The 21,908-nt window shown below is 42.1% G+C and overlaps 1 protein-coding gene across 1 annotated transcript in view; it reads left to right on the top strand.

Annotated features, from left to right (window-relative positions):
• Positions 1-3,424: 3,424 nt before the first annotated feature.
• The window catches only part of LOC115208542 (nidogen-1), a 62,515-nt gene continuing 44,031 nt past the window's right edge, over positions 3,425-21,908 (top strand). Inside the window, exons 1-4 of the mRNA XM_029776672.1 lie at positions 3,425-3,825; positions 17,998-18,300; positions 18,720-18,952; positions 19,257-19,852. Of these exons, the coding sequence (XP_029632532.1) occupies positions 3,622-3,825; positions 17,998-18,300; positions 18,720-18,952; positions 19,257-19,852 (1,336 nt within the window). The 5' untranslated portion in view covers positions 3,425-3,621. The remainder of the gene's footprint in view (positions 3,826-17,997; positions 18,301-18,719; positions 18,953-19,256; positions 19,853-21,908) is intronic.

Raw genomic sequence — 21,908 nt, 5'->3', positions numbered from 1 at the left:
GATTCGAAACAGCAATCTTTCGGTAACAGGTGTTGTGCCGAAAATCTCCCCCCTGTCAGAATCCCCCCCCCCATTTCACTGATCTTAGTAGCAGAAAGCATTTTTTATTTGTGTCCTTCAAGGCAGCTGTCAATGATCACGTTAGGCTGCATTTCATTTGATTTTTGATGGTGGTTTGATCGCGGGGGAGGCACTAGTAATGTCTGCAGTTTTCAGTTTGGCTGTTTGAAGGACTAATTTCAAGTGTATTAGTCTAAAAATAAATCTCTTTGCCAAAATTGATCATTTCTCCCATGTCTTATTCGACTAGTAGTTGTTCTGAAATGTTTATTGCTTGCCTACATTTTACTCCCTCCATTATGTTTAATATAACACACATACATGAATTATTAATTTTGGTTGCCTATCCTGATGTCAAGTTTGTTCTATAAAAAGTATTTGACTCTAGTGACAAAATTAAGGAAATTAGAAGGGGTTTCGGTGAGGATGTCGGCAAGGCCATTTTCTAGCCTGCCGAAATTCTCTCCCATCTTCTAATTTTCCTAATTATGTGGCTAGAGTCAAATACTCTCTGTGGCACACACTACTAGTCTTGGTCATGTGACCTACTGGACTCAAACAAGGTTCAGAATGTCCACTGACTACCGTTCTATATTGCACACCCTTTAGTTTGTTCATTTTCATCTCACACGTTTTTACATTAATTCTGTAAACTTTAGAATTTCAATAGCCCCTTGGTCATGTGACCTACTGACCTCAAACAAGGTTCAGAATGTACACTTAGTGGGCCTACACGTTGCACACCTTCTTGTCTGTCCATTTTCTCACATGATTTTACATGAATTTGCCTGCTCTGCTCCCCTGAGGGACAGTGACACTCACACACCTATTCACTTGGGCCTTCTCCCTGGGGCCTACCTGACCTCCAGGCAGCCCCCCATTGACCTGGTGACCTCTGACTTCTGGCCTCCAGGCCAACACTCCCTGCCCGCCTGCCTGTCCTCTCCCTGGGCCTGAGAGTGTATATCTTACTCCCTGGAACTACAGACCTCCAGGCCTCCACACCTACTCTCCCTACCCGGTCAACACCCTTCTCCCTTGGCCTTAGAGTATAACTTACACCCTGGAATTACTAAGACGTCTATAGTCCCGCTGTCAGGAACCACGTGCACATGGTAATCCGAAACAGGCTCTGTGCACCTGATAACCCAAAACAAGCTCTGTGCACCTGGTAAGCCGAAACAGGCTCTGTGCACCTGATAACCCAAAACAAGCTCTGTGCACCTGGTAAGCCGAAACAGGCTCTGTGCACCTGGTGACCCACCCACTTTTTTCCCTATTCCAACCTCCACAGCCTGGGTTCCCCACAAACATGCAGTGCGCATCAGGAGAGGGGCGGAACTCCAACACCGTCACTAACGGCTCTACTCACCTGCTAAAAGAGGCTAATGTGTGGTGTCCCGCACTCAGGCAAGCCTGAGGCCTGGTAGTGTCAGCTAATGTTAAGGCGACCCGCCGGAGACCCCCCCCAGCGAACGTAGCTGGGGAGATCCGCGAGAAGGGCCCAGCGTGCGTCCAAAGTCGCTGCTGCCAACCATCGGAACCAACCCCCCACCGGCCCGCCGACAGACACAACCCTGACAAACCTCCGCACGCTGCCCCTTGCGAGACCACACACGAGAGACCGCGATATGGTCCGCATAACGAACTTCCAACGGTGGCGAGAGGAGGGCGACGGAGCGACTGCTCCCCCAGCTGCGGCTCAAGTCCCACTTCGCACCACAGCCTGACCGACCCAGCCCTTAGAGCCAATCCTTATCCCGAAGTTACGGATCTGACTTGGCAACTTCCCTTTTTAATTTTTTTTAAATTTCACCTTTATTTAACCAGGTAGGCTAGTTGAGAACAAGTTCTCATTTACAACTGCGACCTGGCCAAGATAAAGCAAAGCAGTGCGACAGAAACAACAACACAGAGTTACACATGTAATAAACAAACATACAGTCAATAATACAATAGAAAAAGTCTATATACAGTGTGTGCAAATTAGGTGGGATAAGGGAGGTAAGGCAATAAATAGGCCATAGTGGTGAAATAATTACAATATAGCAATTAAACACTGGAGTGATAGATGTGCAGAAGATGAATGTGCAAGTAGAGATACTGGGGTGTAAAGAAGCAAAATAAATAAATAAATAAATAACAGTATGGGGATGGGGTAGTTGGATGGGCTATTTACAGATGGGCTACGTACAGGTGCAGTGATCTGTGAGCTGCTCTGACAGCTGGTGCTCAAAGTTAGTGAGGGAGATATTTATTCTCCAGCTTCAGTGATTTTTGCAGTTCGTTCCAGTCATTGGCAGCAAAGAAATGGAAGGAAAGGCGGCCAAAGGAGGAATTGGCTTTGGGGGTGACCAGTGAAATATACCTGCTGGAGCGCGTGCTATGGATGGGTGCTGCTATGGTGACCAGTGAGCTGAGATAAGGCGGCTTTACCTAGCAAAGACTTATAGATGACCTGGAGCCAGTGGGTTTGGCGATGAATATGAAGCGAGGGCCAGCTAATGAGAGCATAAAGGTCGCAGTGGTGGGGGGTATATGGGGCTTTGGTGACAAAATGGATGGCACTGTAATAGACTGCATCCAATTTGTTGAGTAGAGGCCTTACCTGCATTGTTATAACATGCCAGAGGCTAGTCCGTGGACATTCTGAAAGTAGTTTGAGGTCAGTAGGTCACATGAGATGTGCAATGTGTAGGGTGTGCAATGTGTAGGCCCACTAATTACACAGTCTGAACCTTGTTAGAGGTCAGTAGGTCACATGACCAAGGAGCTATTGAAATGCTAAAGTTAACTAAATTAATGTAAAATCGTGTGAGGTGAAAATGGACAAACCAAAGGGTGTGCAATATAGAACGGTAGCCAGTGGACATTCTGAACCTTGTTTGAAGTCAATAGGTCACATGACCAAGGAGCTATTGAAATTAGAAACATTGATAAACATTGAAAATTAATGTCAATTTGCATGAGATGAAAATGGACAAACTAAAGGGTGTGCAATGTGTAGGCCCACTGATTGTACATTCTGAACCTTGTTAGAGGTCAGTAGGTCATATGATCAAGGAGCTATTGAAATTTGAATGTAAAAAAGCGTGTACTTTGTTTACGCTCCCTAACTAATTCAACTATGAATACAAAATGCCGCTCACATTTCCATATGTTTATTCGCTTTGGAAAGCGAATTAATGTCCAAATCTTGAAAATAAGACACGTGCATTGTTGTGCGCAATTTTTCCAACATCATGACACTTATTAGGACTCCGTGGCTCAAGTGGATTGAAGGTTATTGAGGTTTGAAATCGTGAATATCCGATCTGAAACTGATTTTAGCTCGGTGGAAAGCTGCATGTGAGGCAGGCAACCCCGCGCAAGAGTGTCCCATGCAAATTGCTCTGCTTTCTCCAACTCCACCCTCCCTTTATATTGTCTTTTGCTACCGCCGATTCATTCCGTTATTGTGCGCCCTGAGGTGTGCACCGCATCGGAACCGCTTTGGCGAACTGGGTAGCCAAGCATATAGGTCAAAACTAATAAAAGTTCTGGGCATAGCCGTATTTAAACATGGATCTTCATCAACGAGGTTGGTTAGGATGGGCAACTCTGTTTGCCATTGCGTTATCAGTGAACAGTTTGAGCAAACGCGACATGTTTGATTATGGAGAGCAAGCTGGAGACCAACTGTTGGAGCAGGGGACCGACCAAACTCAAGCATTTATTTTGAACCAGTCAATGTTCTTCTTCGATGGCGCATATGACACTGTTTATGTGAGTATAATTAGGTTTTATGCACATGCGAAAATAGTAGCTTAATTATACACGAGAATAGCTGCAAAATATATCAATGGCAACCATGCACAGCCATCAATTATGATATTCACGTGCATGTTGACTGTTGAGAACCCCTTCCTATGCATCCATTGTGATAGGCTATTTTGTCCATGAAAGATAGCTAACAAAACAATTACATCCTATGTTCTCAATTAGTTTACCATCTCATGCATGTGCCACATTTCACATCATTCAAAATCTGTTCACATATTAAAGTACTCTTTGATGATAATCAAATTAGCATAAATTGCTCAAAACCCATGAATTGGGGGGATGAAAGGACATGTGGAATGTTGCTGGGAGGGTTTGGAATGTCAGTCAGTTCATTATGTGACTGATAAGGCTATCAATGCCCACCTTCATAAACAATGGCTTGGCTCTGTGCCTCCTTATACTGTAGAATATCACATACCAACAAATCATGTGATGATGGTTGATAGAGAATGATACATTCATTGATCCACAAATGTCTTTAGTTTAGAATGGTTCAGATCTTCCCAAGCGCCTGAAAGTTGCCCAAAATGTCACATTGGCAATTGTCACCCCTTTCGTCCCCAAATGTCCATCTCTCTCTCTCTCTTTCTTTCTCTCTCTCTCTCTCTCTCTCTCTCTCTCTTTCTCTCTCTCTCTCTCTCTCTCTCTCTCTCTCTCTCTCTTTCTCTTTCTCTTTCTCTTTCTCTTTCTCTTTCTCTCTCTCTCTCTCTCTCTCTCTCTCTCTCTCTCTCTCTCTCTCTTTTCTCTCTTTCTCTCTTTCTCTCTCTCTCTCTCTCTCTCTCTCAATTCAATTCAAGGGCTTTATTGGCATGGGAAACATATGTTAACATTGTCAAAGCAAGGGAAGTAGATAATAAACAAAAGTGAAATAAACAATACAAATGAACAGTAAACATTACACTCACAGAAGTTCCAAGTTCTCTCTCTCTCTCCTACATCTTTGTATGATGTATCTACTGCATTATAAATGAATTCCCCCTTTAGCTATGGACCCCAGACAGTGCAGTGTAAGGGTTAATTAACCCAAACAATGACTAGTCTGTTCATTAAAAAGCGCTGAGCCCTATTGTTGAAGATTGACAAAACATTAAACCCAGAAGGTCCAGGTAAACTCATCCCTATGCCCCATTAGAAAGCTTTGTCTGTGACGTGACCCGCCTTTTGTCGGATCAAAAGACAGAGACGGCACAGAGAACTAATGAGGTCCCCACACAGCAGGACTATTGTGTGATTTATCTCCAAAGAGGCTACAGAGTGACCTTAAAGCTCAGACACACCGGTATGATTGTCAAACGTTTGTCTGCCGACTGTACTTAGCACCTCAGAACAGTGTCGGTAGTCAATCTCTTTTGTGTTCACACAGCAAAGACCTTGGAAGGTGTCAGCCACTCAGCCTTGTTAAAATACTCCAAACCAGAAGGTGGCAGTAGCGTTGTTTGGCAATGCATATCCATGTGTATTGCTTATGGCCTAGATTTGAAGCTACTGTATCTACGCTAATGTTGCTAGATAACTACAGTACCTAGCAAGATGACGAAGAAACTATTTAATTCACTCTCCATAATCGCATACTGCCAGTGCCAGCCCATAGCAAAATGTTTAGCAAGCTAGAGATAACATTAGCATATACGCTAGCTAGTACAACATAGCTAGGTAGCTTAGGACACTGCACTAACTTAAAAAAACAGGTGGATCAGCTTAATATTGCGGAAAGATTGTTGCTTCCATCAATGTAATTGTCTGCATAATTTCCAATCCCCCATATATTTTTGGGGTAAAACTATGTATCCATATACATACACATATGCATACATATACAATATATACATACACATACCTATATAGATATTCATACTTTTTAAAGAATATACCTTTATTATTCCCCGCAAACCCTACCACCCTTCCCCCAATTGGAGTAAACTAATAAACACTTAGGCTTCTACCTTCAGTTTATACAGCCTATACACATTTTACATACACAATCTATTTTACAATAGTTATAATTTGTTTGTTTTTAGTCCTTCCTCTATTTCTGATGTCCATTCAGTTTGATTTCTATTTGTAACTGTGCTATTTCACAACATTTCTGAACCTATATACATTTTACAGACCCTGTATGTTTTACATTTGTTATCTTGTTATTAGTCCCAGCCTTCAGCTCCATTCAACCCCTCCCATCTATCTCTCAACATCATCCATTTTGGATTTCTATTTGCCATATATTTTTTCAACTGTGCTGTGATGCTTCACAAAAGTACTGAACCTTTCTATTCTCATAGCTTCTACAGATTGTAAATTAAAAATATATTTTTTTGCTAAAATAATTATTATATTATTGATTGATTGACTATGGCTTTTCAAATCACCCAGTATTGCTATCTGCAGCGTTAGTTCTTGGCAAATGTTGCAATTCTTCAGCCATTCCTGGACCTGTGACCAAAAACGAGCTACATATGGACAATACCAAAATAAATGATCTAATGACTCTGCTTCCTCACAGCAAAATCTGCAGAGCTGGGAAGATTGTATCCCCCATATATATAACATTCTATTGGTTGCAAGAATTTTGTATAATAATTTAAATTAAAAAATTTGAAGTTTTGAATCCGGCGTTGTTTTGCGTATCAATTCATAAACCATGTGCCATGGAATGGGTACATCGAAAATCTCTTCCCAATTATTTTGCAATTTATATGGCATAGCTGTCAGTTTTTTGTTCCTTAAATTAAATTGGTATATGTTTTTATTTATCACACTTTTCTTTAACCATTTATGTTCTTTAATACAGGGCCGACATACAAATTCCTTACCTTTTTCCCCTTCTACTTGCCTCTTCCATTTTTGTGGTAATGCTGCAATTAATTGGTTGTAATTTTGGGTAGAGCAGACATTTCCATATGTCTGTGTTAGATGCATGTGTGACATAACTCCACCAGTCCTATTTATGATACCAATCACTAAAATTATACCTATTTTAAACATTTCTTCGAAAAATATGTTTTTTTTAATCAGTTAGTATATTTGAGTTTAACCACAATATTTGTTGTATTGTTTGTTCTGTCTTTTCAGGTGGATTAAACTGAAATTGCAACCAACTTTCTAAGGCTTGTTTAAAAAATAACGATATTTTGGAGATTATTTCCTTTCAAACAACCGAAAGTGAGCAGGTGTAATCTGAATAAAGGGAAAAAGGCCCTTTTTGAACATAGGATGAGACATTCCTACCAATTTACTAGAGAACCAGTTTTGATTTAAGAATAACTTTTGTATGACTGATGCCTTTAGTAAGATGTCTAATGCTTTAATATTTAATCATTTCTGCCCTCCGGATTCATGTTCGTTATATAAATAGGCCCTTTTAATTTTGTCTGGCTTGCCGTTCCAAATAAAATGTAATATATTTTGTTCATATAATTGGAAAAGCAGGTCACTAGGTGTAGGCAAAACCATAAGCAAATAGGTAAACTGTGATATGACTAAAGAGTTAATCAGGGTGATTTTTCCACAAATAGACAGGTATTTTCCTTTCCATGGTAGCAAGATCTTATCTATTTTTGCTAACTTTCTATAAAAATGTATTGGAGTGAAATAATTTATTTATTTTGGGATTTGTATACCAAGTATGTCCACATCTCTGTCAGACCATTTAATTGGCAAACTACATGGTAATGTAAAATTTGAATTTTTTTAGTGATCCAATACGTAATATTATAATTTGTTTTTAATCTAGAGAGGATAGCAAAAGTATCTAGTTCCTCTATGAGGCCGTGGAGAGATTCTAATTGTGGTTTTAAAAGAAAACATAAATCATCAGCGTATATTGACACCTTAGTTTTTAAGCCACTGATTTCTAATCCCTTAATATTATTGTTTGATCTAATTCTAACAGCTAACATTTCGATGGCAATAATAAATAGATATGCCGATGGTGGACAACCTTGTTTTACTCATCTAGATAGTTTAAAACTTTCTGAGATGTAGCCATTATTTACTATTTTACACCTAGGGTTACTATACATAACTTTAACCCATTTTATAAGAGATTCCCCAAAATTGAAATATTCTAGGCATTTCTATATAAACGCCAGTCATACTTTATCAAAAGCCTTTTCAAAATCAGCTATGAAAACCAGGCCTGGTGTCCCCGATATTTCATAGTATTCTATTGTTTCCAGTACTTGTCTTATATTATCTACAATGTATCGACCATGTAAAAAAAACTGTCTGATTAGGATGAATAATATCTGACAATACTTTTTTAATTCTATGCGCCAAGCATTTTGCCATGCATTTTGCTAGAATTTTTGCATCACAACACTGAAGTGTAAGAGGTCTCCAATTCTTTTAATGGACTGGATCTTTATATATACCACTTGGGTCTTGTTTCAGTAATAATGATATCAGACCTTCTTGTTGCGTGTCTGATAATCTACCATTTATATAGGAGTGGTTAAAACATGCTAATAAAGGTCCTCTGAGTATATCAAAAAAAGTTCTGTATACTTCCACTGGTATGCCATCCAGTCCTGGTGTTTTCCCAGTGCACTGCACTAACTTGGCAGCTAACACAGGCATCTGTTTCATGGAAACTAGCTAATACATTGTGATTTAATTATAATGACAATACTAGCTACAGTGGTAAGCTAGCTTGGAGGAAGTAATTAGTGTTGTATGCATTGCGTCTATGCACTTAGCTAGCTACCATCCCATAGCCCACATTGCATATGAAATGTGACTGTCTCATCCCTGGATGTACGGAGAAAAAAGCTGGATGAGAGAATGCAAAGAGTGTGCAAAGCTGTCATCAAGGCAAAGGGTGGCTACTTTGAAGAATCTCAAATATAAAATATATTTTGATTTGTTTAACACTTTTTGGGTTACTACATGATTCCATATGTGTTATTTAAAAGTTTTGATGTCTTCACTATTGTTCTACAATGTAGAAAATAGTAAAAATAAAGAAAGACCCTTGAATGACTAGGCGTGATCAATTTGATGTTATTCTTAATGGACAAAAGATGTGCTTAAGTGAACGGCAGTGTATATATTATTATTTTGTTGATCGCAATGGAATCATGCATAGCATGTTTTTTTTGTTCAGTTTTGATCTCATTTCCTTCTACCCCCCCCTCCCCCCCCACACACACACACACAAAAAGCCCAGAGTGTTTCAATGCGTGACAGCGAACGGAAGAGGAAAATCTTTTGCAAATGTTGTATAGTCACTGGTGTGAGTTTGTTTAAGATAAATCAGAATGGCGTTTTCCTGCTTGCACATCACCATCGCGGTCTGTTGCGTGTCATCTGTAAGATTCAGCAACGAGCTTTAAGGTCTACTTTCCTCCCACCAAACTCTGCTCTCACACCCCCTTGTGCATGTGGGATTTCCCCTTCGCTCTCAATCGCAGTCTGTCGAGCTTCAGCAAATGCAGAGAGCTACCCCTCCCTCCATCCTTCGCTACCTCTCTCCCTCGGTTTCTTCCCTCTTTCCCTCTCTCCCTCCTGGTCGAGGCTGTGTTGCTCTAGTCGGTGCCTTTCCAGCTGTCCCAGCAGCTGTCTTTGAAATCGCCCCCCGACACACACACACACACACACACACACACACACACACACACACACACACACACACACACACACACACACACACACACACACACACACACACACACACACACACACACACACACACACACCTCCAGGAGGGAATGTTTAGATGTTGGCAGAGGGGTAGAGGGTGGACATGTATGTGTGAGTGGGGGGTTGGGGAGTTTCATTCTTTCAGTGCTCTGTTGGAGTGGGAGAAGAGTGTGTTTGTCCATTAGATTGTTTGTTCAGGAAGAAAAAAAAATATTCTGGTGTTTTGCGACTTGTTATATTCTGAGTGTTAAAGTGCATTGAGATGGTCAGTGTTGATTCACTAACTCTGTGAACTTCTGACTAACTATATAATGGCAAGCATTTCGCTACACTAGCAATAACATTTGCTAACCATGTGTTTATTTATTTATTTATTTCACCTTTATTTAACCAGGTAGGCAAGTTGAGAACAAGTTCTCATTTACAATTGCGACCTGGCCAAGATAAAGCAAAGCAGTTCGACAACATACAAAAACACAGAGTTACACATGGAGTAAAACAACATACAATCAATGATGCAGTAGAAAAGAATAAGACTATATACAATGTGAGCAAATGATGTGAGATAAGGGAGGTAAAGGCAAAAAAGGCCATGGTGGCAAAGTAAATAAAGTATGGCAAGAAAAACACTGGAATGGTAGATTTGTAGTTTGAAGAAAGTTCAAACTTAAAATATAAATAATATGGTGCAAAGGAGCAAAATAAATAAAATAAATAAATACAGTAGGGGAAGAGGTAGTAGTTTGGGCTAAATTAAAGATGGGCTATGTACAGGCGCAGAGATCTGTGAGCTGCTCTGACAGCTGGTGCTTAAAGCTAGTGAGGGAGATAAGTGTTTCCAGTTTCAGAGATTTTTGTAGTTCGTTCCAGTCATTGGCAGCTGAGAACTGGAAGGAGAGACGACCAAAGGAGGAGTTGGCTTTAGGGGTGACCAGAGAGATATACCTGCTGGAGCGCGTGCTACAGGTGGGTGCTGCTATGGTGACCAGTGAGCGGAGATAAGGGGGGACTTTACCTAGCAGGGTCTTGTAGATGACCTGGAGCCAATGTGTTTGGCGACGATTATGAAGCGAAGGCCAGCCAACGAGAGCGTACAGGTCGCAGTGGTGGGTAGTATATGGGGCTTTGGTGACAAAACGGATGGCACTGTGATAGACTGCATCCAGCTTGTTGAGTAGGGTATTGGAGGCTATTTTGTAAATGACGTCGCCGAAGTCGAGGATTGGTAGGATGGTCAGTTTTACGAGGGTATGTTTGGCAGCATGAGTGAAGGATGCTTTGTTGCGAAATAGGAAGCCAATTCTAGATTTCACTTTGGATTGGAGATGATTGATGTGAGTCTGGAAGGAGCGTTTACAGTCTAACCAGACACCTAGGTATTTGTAGTTGTCCACAAATTCTAAGTTAGAACCGTCCAGAGAAGTGATGCTGGACAGGCGGGCAGGTGCAGGCAGCGATCGGTTGAAGAGCATGCATTTAGTTTTACTTGTGTTTAGGAGCAGTTGGAGACCACGGAAGGAGAGTTGAATGGCATTGAAGCTCGTCTGGAGGGTTGTTAACACAGTGTCCAAAGAAGGGCCAGAAGTATACAGAATGGTGTCGTCTGCGTAGAGTGTATGTGTGTATGTGTATGTGTATGTGACCAATAAAATTGGATTTTGACACTTTCCTAATATTGAGTTGCACCCCCCTTTTTTGACCTCAGGACAGCCCTTAATTCGTCAGGGCATGGACTCTATAAGGTGTCGTAAGCGTTCCACAGGGATGCTGGCCCATGTTGACTCCAATGATTCTCACAGTTGTGTCAAGTTGGCTGGATGTCCATCGGGTGGTGGACCATTCTTGATACACATGGGAAACTGTTGAGCATGAAAAATCCAGCAGCGTTGCAGTCCTTGACACAAACCGGTGCACCTGGCATCTACTACCATACCCCTCTGAATGACACACATACACAATCCATGTCTCAATTGTCTCAAGGCTTTAACCTGTCTCCTCACCTTTATCTACACTGATTTAAGTAGATTTAACAAGTGACATCAGTAAGGGATCATAGCCTTCACCTGGATCCACCTGGTCAGTCTACGTCATGGAAAGAGGAGGTGTTCTTAATGTTTTGTACACTCATGGCATATTTAAGTGCACCTTATTTAATATATCAGGCTTTTAAAATGCAATATTGGTGCACAATTTGTACTTAAGATATCAAATGGACGCAAAAGGCACTCTATTCGTGGAATGACCCAGGTAATCATTTTGCAGTGGGAATCTTAAGGATTTATCCACGAACAATGCCATTATTTGACTAACACATCTGTAAAGCTGGACAGGAGGCAAGACTGCTTGGTTCGTCTTTTCTCTCTCTCTCTCTCTCTCTCTCTCTCTCTCTCTCTCTCACCCTCTCTCTCTTACTCTCTCTCTCGCTCTCTTTCTCTGTCTAAAAAAACAAGTAGTTGGTTCATCTTCTCACTTCCTCCTCTCTCTGTCTCTCTCGCTCTGCTTGTCTTTCCACTCAACTGATAATTATGATCCCAAGTGTCTGTATGATGTAACCAAGATGCTGTTCCTGTTCGTACCTCTCAGGAAAGCTTTACAGCCTTTACAGCGTTCTTTGCATAACTTTACAGCCTTGAACTTCACAGTTTTCTCTTGGGTGCGCTTTTCCAGACCCAGAGTAAACCTATATTCCTGGACTAAAAATTCCAGTTTTTTAAGCCCACGTATCCAGATTAAGCCCACTACTGGATTCTGAAAGCATGCTCAGTGGAGAATGTCAGATTCTCTGTTGAGCAGGCTTTCAAAATCCAGGAGTGGCTTAATTTGGGTACGTGGAAACGGTCTCTTAAAGCGATATTGGTAATGCCTACGGGCGGCTTTAGCTTGATGTCCAAGACCATAACCGAAACAAAGAGAAGGGCTTCCTGTCTTTTCAACCCCTGGAGGACTTTAAGCCAAATTCTTGTCACATTGCAGACAAGCGACTCCTGCACTACAGGCATTTTCTTCAAGTCAAATACCTGCTGTGAGGGCAGCTATTCACCCAGATGCTATTGTCATTCATGCGTTCCTTTGGATGAAGTGTCGTTTAGAGACGAGAGCCAAGGGCTGAGCCTGAGAGCCTGAAACAGATGTAGTACTGTAGTCTAGATTCTCCTTTGGTCCAAGCCAAAGGCTATCGCCAGCTAATAATAATAATATATGGTATTTAGCAGACGCTTTTATCCAAAGCGACTTACAGTCATGTGTGGATACAAGTCTCATGTATTTAAATCAACGGTGTTTAGCCTAAAGACAAATATTTCAAATATTATTTGAAATCTTTCAAATAGTTTAGCCAGCTAAATCCCCCCGGCTTTTCAAATTCATTCAACCGGACGGGAGAATGGACTTAACATTGGTTTAGTTCCGCTATTTCTCCTTGTGCCGTATGTAGTTGTTATCCGCTGTTTTCTCCAGGTAGTTCCACTCAGATAAAAAAAACAACGTTTTTTTTCTAGAGAGAGCAAGCTAAGTTCACAAGTAATTTCAGCTAGACCTAGGCTCAAATATTCAAAACCTGTCAAGAACTATGTGTGTTTGCTTGCACCTGCCAGGTGAACTTTTGAGACTTATCAATTAGTTCCATCGTGCCAGGCAAGTTCAGTCAAGCACAGCTAAACTATTTGAAAGATTTCAAATTCTATTTGAACTATTTTTCTTTAGGCTAAACACAGTTGATTTAAATACATGAGACTTGTCAGATGTGATTTGCGTTGCTTCTTCCGTTGTAGCAAAGGCACCTGGGGCTTCTGGCTTTGTTGGCTGCTAGCAAGTATAAAGTATAGACCATATATTGTGTTCCCTACAGGTTATTGAAAAGAGCAGAAGCTCTGAACTATCCATTCAGACCACAGTCTTACCTACACGTTATGGGAATTGTGCTCTTTTAGTATTTCTCCAGTAGATCATTGCATATGTGGGGTACAGCGATAAGGTAGTCATTTAAAAATCATGTCAAACACTTATTTTACACAGTGAGTCCATGCAACTTATTATGTGACTTGTTAAGCTAATTTTTTACTCCTGAACGTATTTATGTTTGCAATAATAAAGGGGTTGAATACTTATTGACTCAAGACATTTCAGGTTTCATTTTAAATTAATTTGTAAAAATCGATTAAAACATAATTACACTTTGACATTATGGAGTATTGTGTGTAGGCCAGTGACACAAAATCTATTTTAAATACAGGCTGTAACACAACTGTAAAAAGCCAAGGGGTGTGAATATTTTCTGAAGACACTGTACTACAGTAATTTACGCAAAAACACAACAGTAAATACTACAGTATACTACAGTCCGTAAAAACACTACAGTAAATACTACAGTATAGTACAGCCCGCAAGAACACTACATGAATTACTATAGTATATACAATTTTTTTGTACTATAGTTAACTGTAAATACTACAGTATACGACAGTAAATACTACAGTATTTATTGTAGTGTTTTTTCAGTACAAATCAATAGTAAGAAGGTGTTCATAATGTTTGGTATACTCAGTGTATCACAATACAATATAGGTCAACAACTCATATCCATATTTCACAGTATAGGAGGAAATTCCCAAGCACTGGCCTTAGACCAGTTTTTCTTCTCTGTTCTTTATTATGATTTGACTACACTACAATGCATTCGGAAAGTATTTAGACCCCTTAACTTTTTCCACATTTTGTTACGTTACAGCCTTATTCTAAAATTAATTGAACTGTTTTTCTTCCCCTCATCAATTTATAAACAGTATGTCATAATGACAAAGCAAAAACTGTTTTTTAGACATTTTTGCAAATTTATAAAAAAAACTACGGAAATATCACATTTACTTAAGTATTCAGACCCTTTACTCAGTACTTTGTTGAAACACCTTTGGCAGCAATTACAGCCTCGAGTCTTCTTGGGTATGTTGCTACAAGCTTGGCACACCTGTATTTGGGGAGTTTCTTCGATTCCTCTCTGCAGATCCTCTAAAGCTCTGTCAGGTTGGATGGGGAGCGTCGCTGCACATCTATTTTCAGGTCTCTCCAGAGATGGTTGATCGGGTTCAAGTCCGGGCTTTGGCTGGGCCACTCAAAGACATTCAGAGACTTGTCCCGAAGCCCCTCCTGCATTGTCTTGGCTGTGTGCTTAGGGTTGTTGTCCTGTTGGAAGGTGAACCTTCGCTCCAGTCTGAGGTTCTGAGCGCTCTGGAGCAGGTTTTCATCAAGGATCTCTCTGTACTTTTCTCTGTTAATATTTCCCTCGATCCTGACTAGTTGCCCAGTCCCTGCCATTGAAAAACTTCCCCACAGCATGATGCTGCCACCACCATGCTTCACGGTAAGGATGGTGCCAGGTTTCCTCCAGACATGACATTTGGCATTCAGGCCAAAGAGTTCAATCTTGGTTTCATCAGACCAGAGAATCTTGTTTCTCATGGTCTGAGAGTCCTTTAGGTGCCTTTTAGCAAGCTCCAAGCGGGCTGTCATGTGCCTTTTACTGAGGAGTGGCGTCCATCTGGCCACTACCATACAGGCCTGATTGGTGGAGTGCTGCAGAAATGGTTGTCCTTCTGGAAGGTTCCCCCACCTCCACAGAGGAACTCTGACCAAGGCCCTTCTCCCCTGATGGCTCAGTTTGGCCGGGTGGCCAGCTCTAAGTAGAGTCTTGGTGGTTCCAAACTTCTTCCATTTAAGAATGATGGAGGCCACTGTGTGCTTGGGGACTTTCAATGCTGCATACATTTTTTGTACCCTTCCCCAGATCTGTGCCTCCCCACAACCCTGTCTCGGAGCTCTACGGACAATTCCTTCAACCTCATGGCTTGGTTTTTGCTCTGACATGCATTGTCAACTGTGGGACCAATCAAGTTGTAGAAACATCTCAAGGTTGATCAATGAAAACAGGATGCACCTGAGCTCAATTTCGAGTCTCATAGTAAAGGGTCTGAATACTTTTGTAAATAAGGTATTTCTGTTTTACATTTTTTATAAATTTGCAAAAATATAAAAAAATCTGTTTTTGCTTTGTCATTATGGGGTTTTGTTTGTAGATTGATGAGGATTCTTTTTATTCAATCGATTTTAGAATAAGGTTGTAATGTATTTGTTACTTTTATTTCTTATTTTTCTTTTGGTATTTTTCTTAAAACGGCATTGTTGGTTAAGGGCATGTAAGTAAGCATTTCACTGTGAGATCTACACCTGTTTTATTCAGTGCATTTGAGAAATAAAATTGAATTTGATTTTGATCAAAATGTGGAAAAACGGAAGAGGTCTGAATACTTTCCGAAAGCATTGTATATATAAAAGTATATGGAAAACCCTTCAAATTAGTGGATTCGGCTATTTCAGCCACACCTGTTGCTGAAGGGTGTATACAATCGAGCACAGAGCCATGCAATCTCCATAGACCATTGGTTCTCAATCCTGGTCCTGGGGACATTTTTGTTTTTGCCCTAGCACTATACAGCTGATTCAAATTATCAACTCATCATGAGGCTTTTATGATTTGAATCAGGTTTGTAGTGCTAAAGCAAAAATACAAATGTGCACCCCTTTGGGTCCCCAGGACCAGGATTGAGAACCATTGCCATAGACAAACATCGGCAATAGAATGGCCTTACTGAAGAGCTCAGTGACTTTCAACGTGGCACCATCATAGGATGCCAACTTTCCAACAAGTCAGTTCGTCAAATTTCTGCTAGAGCTGCCCCGGTCAACTGTAAGTGCTGTTATTGTGGAGTGGAAATGTCTAGGAGCAACAACGGCTCAGCCGGTAAGTGATAGGCCACACAAGTTCACAGAATGGGACCGTCGAGTGATGCAGCGCGTAAAATCGACTGTCTTCGGTTGCAACACTCACTACCAAGTTCCAAACTGCCTCTGAAAGCAACGTTAGCACAAGAACTGTTAGTTGGTCACTTCATGAAATGGGTTTCCATGGCCGAGCAGCCACACACAAGCCTAAGATCACCATGCGCAATGCCAAGCATTGGCTGGAGTGGTGTAAAGCTCGCCGCCATTGGACTCTGGAGCAGTGGAATCGCATTCTTTGCAGTAATTAATCACACATCACCATCTGGCAGTCTGACGAACGAATCTGGGTTTGGTGGATGCCAGGAGAATGCTACCTGCCTGAATGCACCAAAATGTAAAGTTTGGTGGAGGAGGAATGATGCTCTGGGGATGTTTTTCATGGATCGGGCTAGGCCTCTTAGTTCCAGTGAAGGGAAATCTTAACGCTACAGCATACAATGACATTCTAAATGATTCTGTGCTTCCAACTTTGTGGCAATAGTTTGGGAAAGGCCCTTTGCTGTTTCAGCATGACAATGCCCTCGTGCACAGAGCGAGGTCCATACAGAAATGGTTTGTCGAGATCGGTGTGGAAGAACTTGACTGGGCTGCAACGAGCCTTGACCTCAACCCCATCGAACATCTTTGGGATGAATTGGAACGCCGACTGTGAGCCCGGCCTAATCGCCCAATATCAGTACCCGAACTCACTAATGCTCTTGTGACTGACTGGAAACTGCAGCGATGTTCCAACATGTAGTAGAAAGCCTTCCTAGAAGAGTGGAGGCTGTTATAGCAGCAAAGGGGGGACCAACTCAATATTAATGCCTATGATTTTGAAATTAGATGTTCGACAAGCAGGTGTCCACATACTTTTGGTCATGTAGTGTATAAATAAAGCAGTCAGACCTTGTCCAGGTTGAACTGATCCTAGATCAGTAGGTGAACCATATCCCATTTATAAGGTCTGCTCTAGAATCAACTGATCCTAGATCAGTAGGTGAACCATATCCCATTTATAAGGTCTGCTCTAGAATCAGCTGATCCTAGATCAGTAGGTGAACCATATCCCATTTATAAGGTCTGCTCTAGAATCAACTGATCCTAGATCAGTAGGGGGAACCTCAGACATCTTTCACAATAGGGGGAGAAAGATACTACATGTTCCCTGGGGGGAGGGGAGGAAGCCTTAACTAATGTGAAGGAAAGGTCATGGCATGTTAAGATTTACTGGGCAACTATTTTCACGAGGACCCTGACCGTGCTGGAAAACCGGATATTTACTTAACCGAGTTTGCAGCAGGAGAGGGTTCACTTGAACATGTTTTCATAGCTACAATCGCTTACCATTGTCAAAATTCCTAAGATTTCAATTCTAGTTGAAGTCATCATGATAAAATTTACTTTCTGAACCCCACAGCCGGTCATTCCCAGCAGTTTTCGGGTAAAAAGTGACAGGAACTCCGATTGTATCATGGACATTGACAATTGTGACCTCAACCACATTGTGGTTCAAAAACATCATTATCCAAAAACCTATTTGAACTGTAGGCTATATTTAACTTCGGCATTATGAGAAAATCTTGAAGTTGCAGAAAATTCTGCAGAAAAATGATCATTCATGTCTTTGCTGATGATAACACATTTGTGATATTCCAATCCCAGATCAACACCAATGGCTTTCTGGCAGTAGAAGAACCTAAGGTGGAGTCTGAGTACTTGGGAAAGATGCCTGCCAGCTTCGGAATGATAGCGGCTTTCCTTGGAGATCTGGACAACAGCGACGGAGTGGGGAAGGTGTACTACCGGCAGGACAGCAGGCCCTCCGTGCTTCTCCGGACCACTGACCACATCAGCCAGGCATTCCCTCAGGACGACGAGATCAAGCCCACCCACGCCTTAATCATCACATGGGAGAACATGGCGGCCCACGGCGCGCCTGGTCGAGGAGATGGGCTGGACAGAAAGGTAAGGAGGACCCTCATAGATTGGCCTAGATAGGGTCATATTCATTTCATGTATTTTAAAATATGTCATTGGATATATTGAAGTGTTGATAAACTTGTTTTAATGCAACATTGATATGGATAGCATTTGAAATTATAATTTGACACCATCTTTTCTATCCACCTAATATGAAGTTGCCTAAAACCCATACATTGTACAATGTAGTTGCAGGTACAGTATAGTTAGAGTGATGTTACTCATGGTTACATAGTCCTTTTAACTGTGTTACCTGTTTGCAGTTTTTATGGTGGGCTACATAGATTTATTTTGTTACATATTTAGTTCACTCTACCAAGCCAAACTCAAAGGTAGTGCACTAAAGAAGCAATAGGGTGCTAGGACTCAGTTTCCCTCTTCTATCTTTTCTTTCTACCATTTAGAGAAACACCTTCCAGCTGGTGGTGGCATCCATGGCGTCCGCCTCCTACGCCATCTTGTTCTACCCCAGGGAGGGGCTGCAGTACATCTCCACGCCTGTGGCGGGCCAGAGTGAACCAGTTCACGCCGGTTTCAGCCAGGGCCTGGTCCAGGCCTGGTTCAGCTGGAGCAGCAGCCAGGGGCCCTACTACCGCATCGCCACCGACGACGAGGCGTCCGTCAGACAGCTCTCCAAGTAAGTTGATTGGTTGGTTGGTGGGTGGGTTGGTTGGGTTGGTTGATTGATTGATTGGATGATTGATTGATTGATTGATTGGATTTCTATGGTGCGCTTCCAGATGCTCCAAGAACTTTACATAGGCTTAGTAAGTGTTGTTCATAGAAAATTTGGTTAGGTTTCTGTCATTATGTTTTGACCTGGTATTTGCATAGTTACATTGCATTATGGTAATTATGTAATGATTACATATACCCTGACATATGCATAAAGCTTCTTCATAGAGGTAGGTCTCATAATGATGCATTCTGTCTCCCGCTAGGGAGACCAACTCAGGCAGGCGTGGTGTGTGGGTGTACGAGATCGGCACCTCCCCGTTCTTCTCCTCCATCAGCCCAGGCCAGGTCACCAACCTGTCCCCGGAGGAGGGCGTGGCAGTTGGGCAGGTGGAGCCCGTGCCAGAGTTTCCACCCAGAACCACTGGAGAACAACAGGAGATTGAATTCCCTCCCTATGAGCGCGAGGAGGAAGAGGAGACACCTGAGCCGGAGCTGCCCCCAACTGTCTACCCGGTCCAGTACCAGCCCAGATACCCTGTTGTCCCTGAGCCGATCCAGCCCAAGTACCCTGAGCCGATTCAGCCCAGGTACCCTGAGCCGGTCCAGACCATCTACCCTGAGCCGGTCCAGACCATCTACCCTGAGCCGGTCCAGACCAGCTACCCTGAGCCGGTCCAGACCAGGTACCCTGAGCCGGTCCAGACCAAGTACCCTGAGCCGGTCCAGACCAGGTACCATGAGCCGGTCCAGACCAGGTACCTTGAGACGGTCCAGCCGGCTCAGCTGCAGCCACCCCGCTACCAGCCTCAAACCCCACAGGTGGTGTTTGTGGATGAAGATGATGCCCTTGATGTTGATGGTAAGCCATGAAAGAAACAACAACAATTGAATCTGTGTCTGAAATAGAATCCTAGTCAAGACTGCCATGACATAAACATTGGTTTAGTTTAGTTTATTAGGATCCCCATTAGCTACTGCACATGCAGCAGCTACGCTTCCTGGGGTCCACATAAAACATACAAATACATGACAAAGTACCGAACAGTTATAGACAAGAACAACATAAGATATTACATTAAATTCAAAAAATGTAAACAGATACAGTTATATATAGGAAAGACACCAAGAGACAACAAAAATACTATTTACACACTATTCATATTCATACAGTACAGTTAAATTAGATGTTTAGAAAGAGGAGAGGCACTGTGATACATTTTTTGTTTGTTTTTTAAAGCTAATCTTGGTTTTGCCTGAGTAAGCTCTGGTGGCAGAGCATTCTGAGCGACGCATTAAATCTGTTTTTGGTTTGGGTACCGTGAAGAAACTCATAGTCGCGTGTCTGGTGGGGAATGTACAGTGCATACGGAAAGTATTCAGACCCCTTGACTTTTTGCATATTTTGTTACATTACAGCCTTATTCTAAAATTGATGAAATTGTTTTTTTCCCTCATCAATCTACACACAATACCCCATAATGACAAAGCAAAAACATTTTTTTTGACATTTTTGCACATTTATTTAAAATAAAAAACTGAAATAACACATTTACATAAGTATTCAGAGCCTTTACTCAGTACTTTGTTGAAGCACCTTTGGCAGTGATCACAGACTCAAGTCTTCTTAGGTATGACACTACAAGCTTGGCACACCTGTATTTGGGGAGTTTCTCCCATTCTTCTCTGCAGATCCTCTCAAGCTCTGTCAGGTTGGATGGGGAGCGCCGCTGCACAGCTATTTTCCGGTCTCTCCAGAGATGTTCATTCAAGGACATTCAGAGGCTTGTCCCAAAGCCACTCCTGCGTTGTCTTGGCTGTGTGCTTAGGGTCATTGTCCTGTTGGAAGGTGAACCTTTGCCCCAGTCTGAGGTCCTGAGCACTCTGGAGCAGGTTTTCATCGAGGGTCTCTCAGTACTTTGCTCCGTTCATCTTTCCCTCAGTCCCTGCCGCTTTAAAACATTCCCACAGCAGTGAGCAGGCCTTTCTAATCAACCTGGCCCGGGTATCCTGGAAGGATATTGACTTCATTCCGTCAGTAGAGGATGCCTGGTTATTCTTTAAAAGTGCTTTCCTCACCATCTTAAATAAGCATGCCCCATTCAAAAAATGTAGAACTAAGAACAGATATAGCCCTTGGTTCACTCCAGACTTGACTGCCCTTGACCAGCACAAAAACATCCTGTGGCGTACTGCATTAGCATTGAATAGCCCCCGCGATATGCAACTTTTCAGGGAAGTTCGGAACCAATATACACAGGAAGTTAGAAAAGCAAAGCTAGCTTTTTCAAACAGAAATTTGCGTCTTGTAGCACAAACTCCAAAAAGTTCTGAGACACTGCAAAGTCCATGGAGAATAAGAGCACCTTCTCCCAGCTACCCACTGCACTGAGGCTAGGAAACACTGTCACCACCGATAAATCTATGATAATCAAGAATTTCAATAAGCATTTTTCTACGGCTGGCCATGCTTTCCACCTGGCTACCCCTACCCCGGTCAACAGCTCTGCACCCCCCACAGCAACTTGCCCAAGCCTCCCCCATTTCTCCTTCACCCAAATCCAGATAGCTGATGTTCTGAAAGAGCTGCAAAATCTGGACCCCTACAAATCAGCAGGGCTAGACAACCTCTTTCTAAAATTATCTGCCGCAATTGTTGCAACCCCTATTACTAGCCTGTTCAACCTCTCTTTCGTATTGTCTGAGATCCCTAAAGATTGGAAAGCTGCCGTGGTCATCCCCCTCTTCAAAGGGGGAGACACTCTAGACCCAAACTGTTACAGACCTATATCTATCCTACCCTGCCTTTCTAAAGTCTTCGAAAGCCAAGTTAACAAACAGATCACCGACCATTTCGAATCCGACCGTACCTTCTCCGCTATGCAATCTGGTTTCCGAGCTGGTCATGGGTGCACCTC

The sequence above is a fragment of the Salmo trutta genome, chromosome 14 (assembly GCF_901001165.1).
Source record: "Salmo trutta chromosome 14, fSalTru1.1, whole genome shotgun sequence".
Classification (NCBI taxonomy): domain Eukaryota; kingdom Metazoa; phylum Chordata; class Actinopteri; order Salmoniformes; family Salmonidae; genus Salmo; species Salmo trutta.
This window is presented reverse-complemented; position numbering and strand designations above follow the sequence as displayed.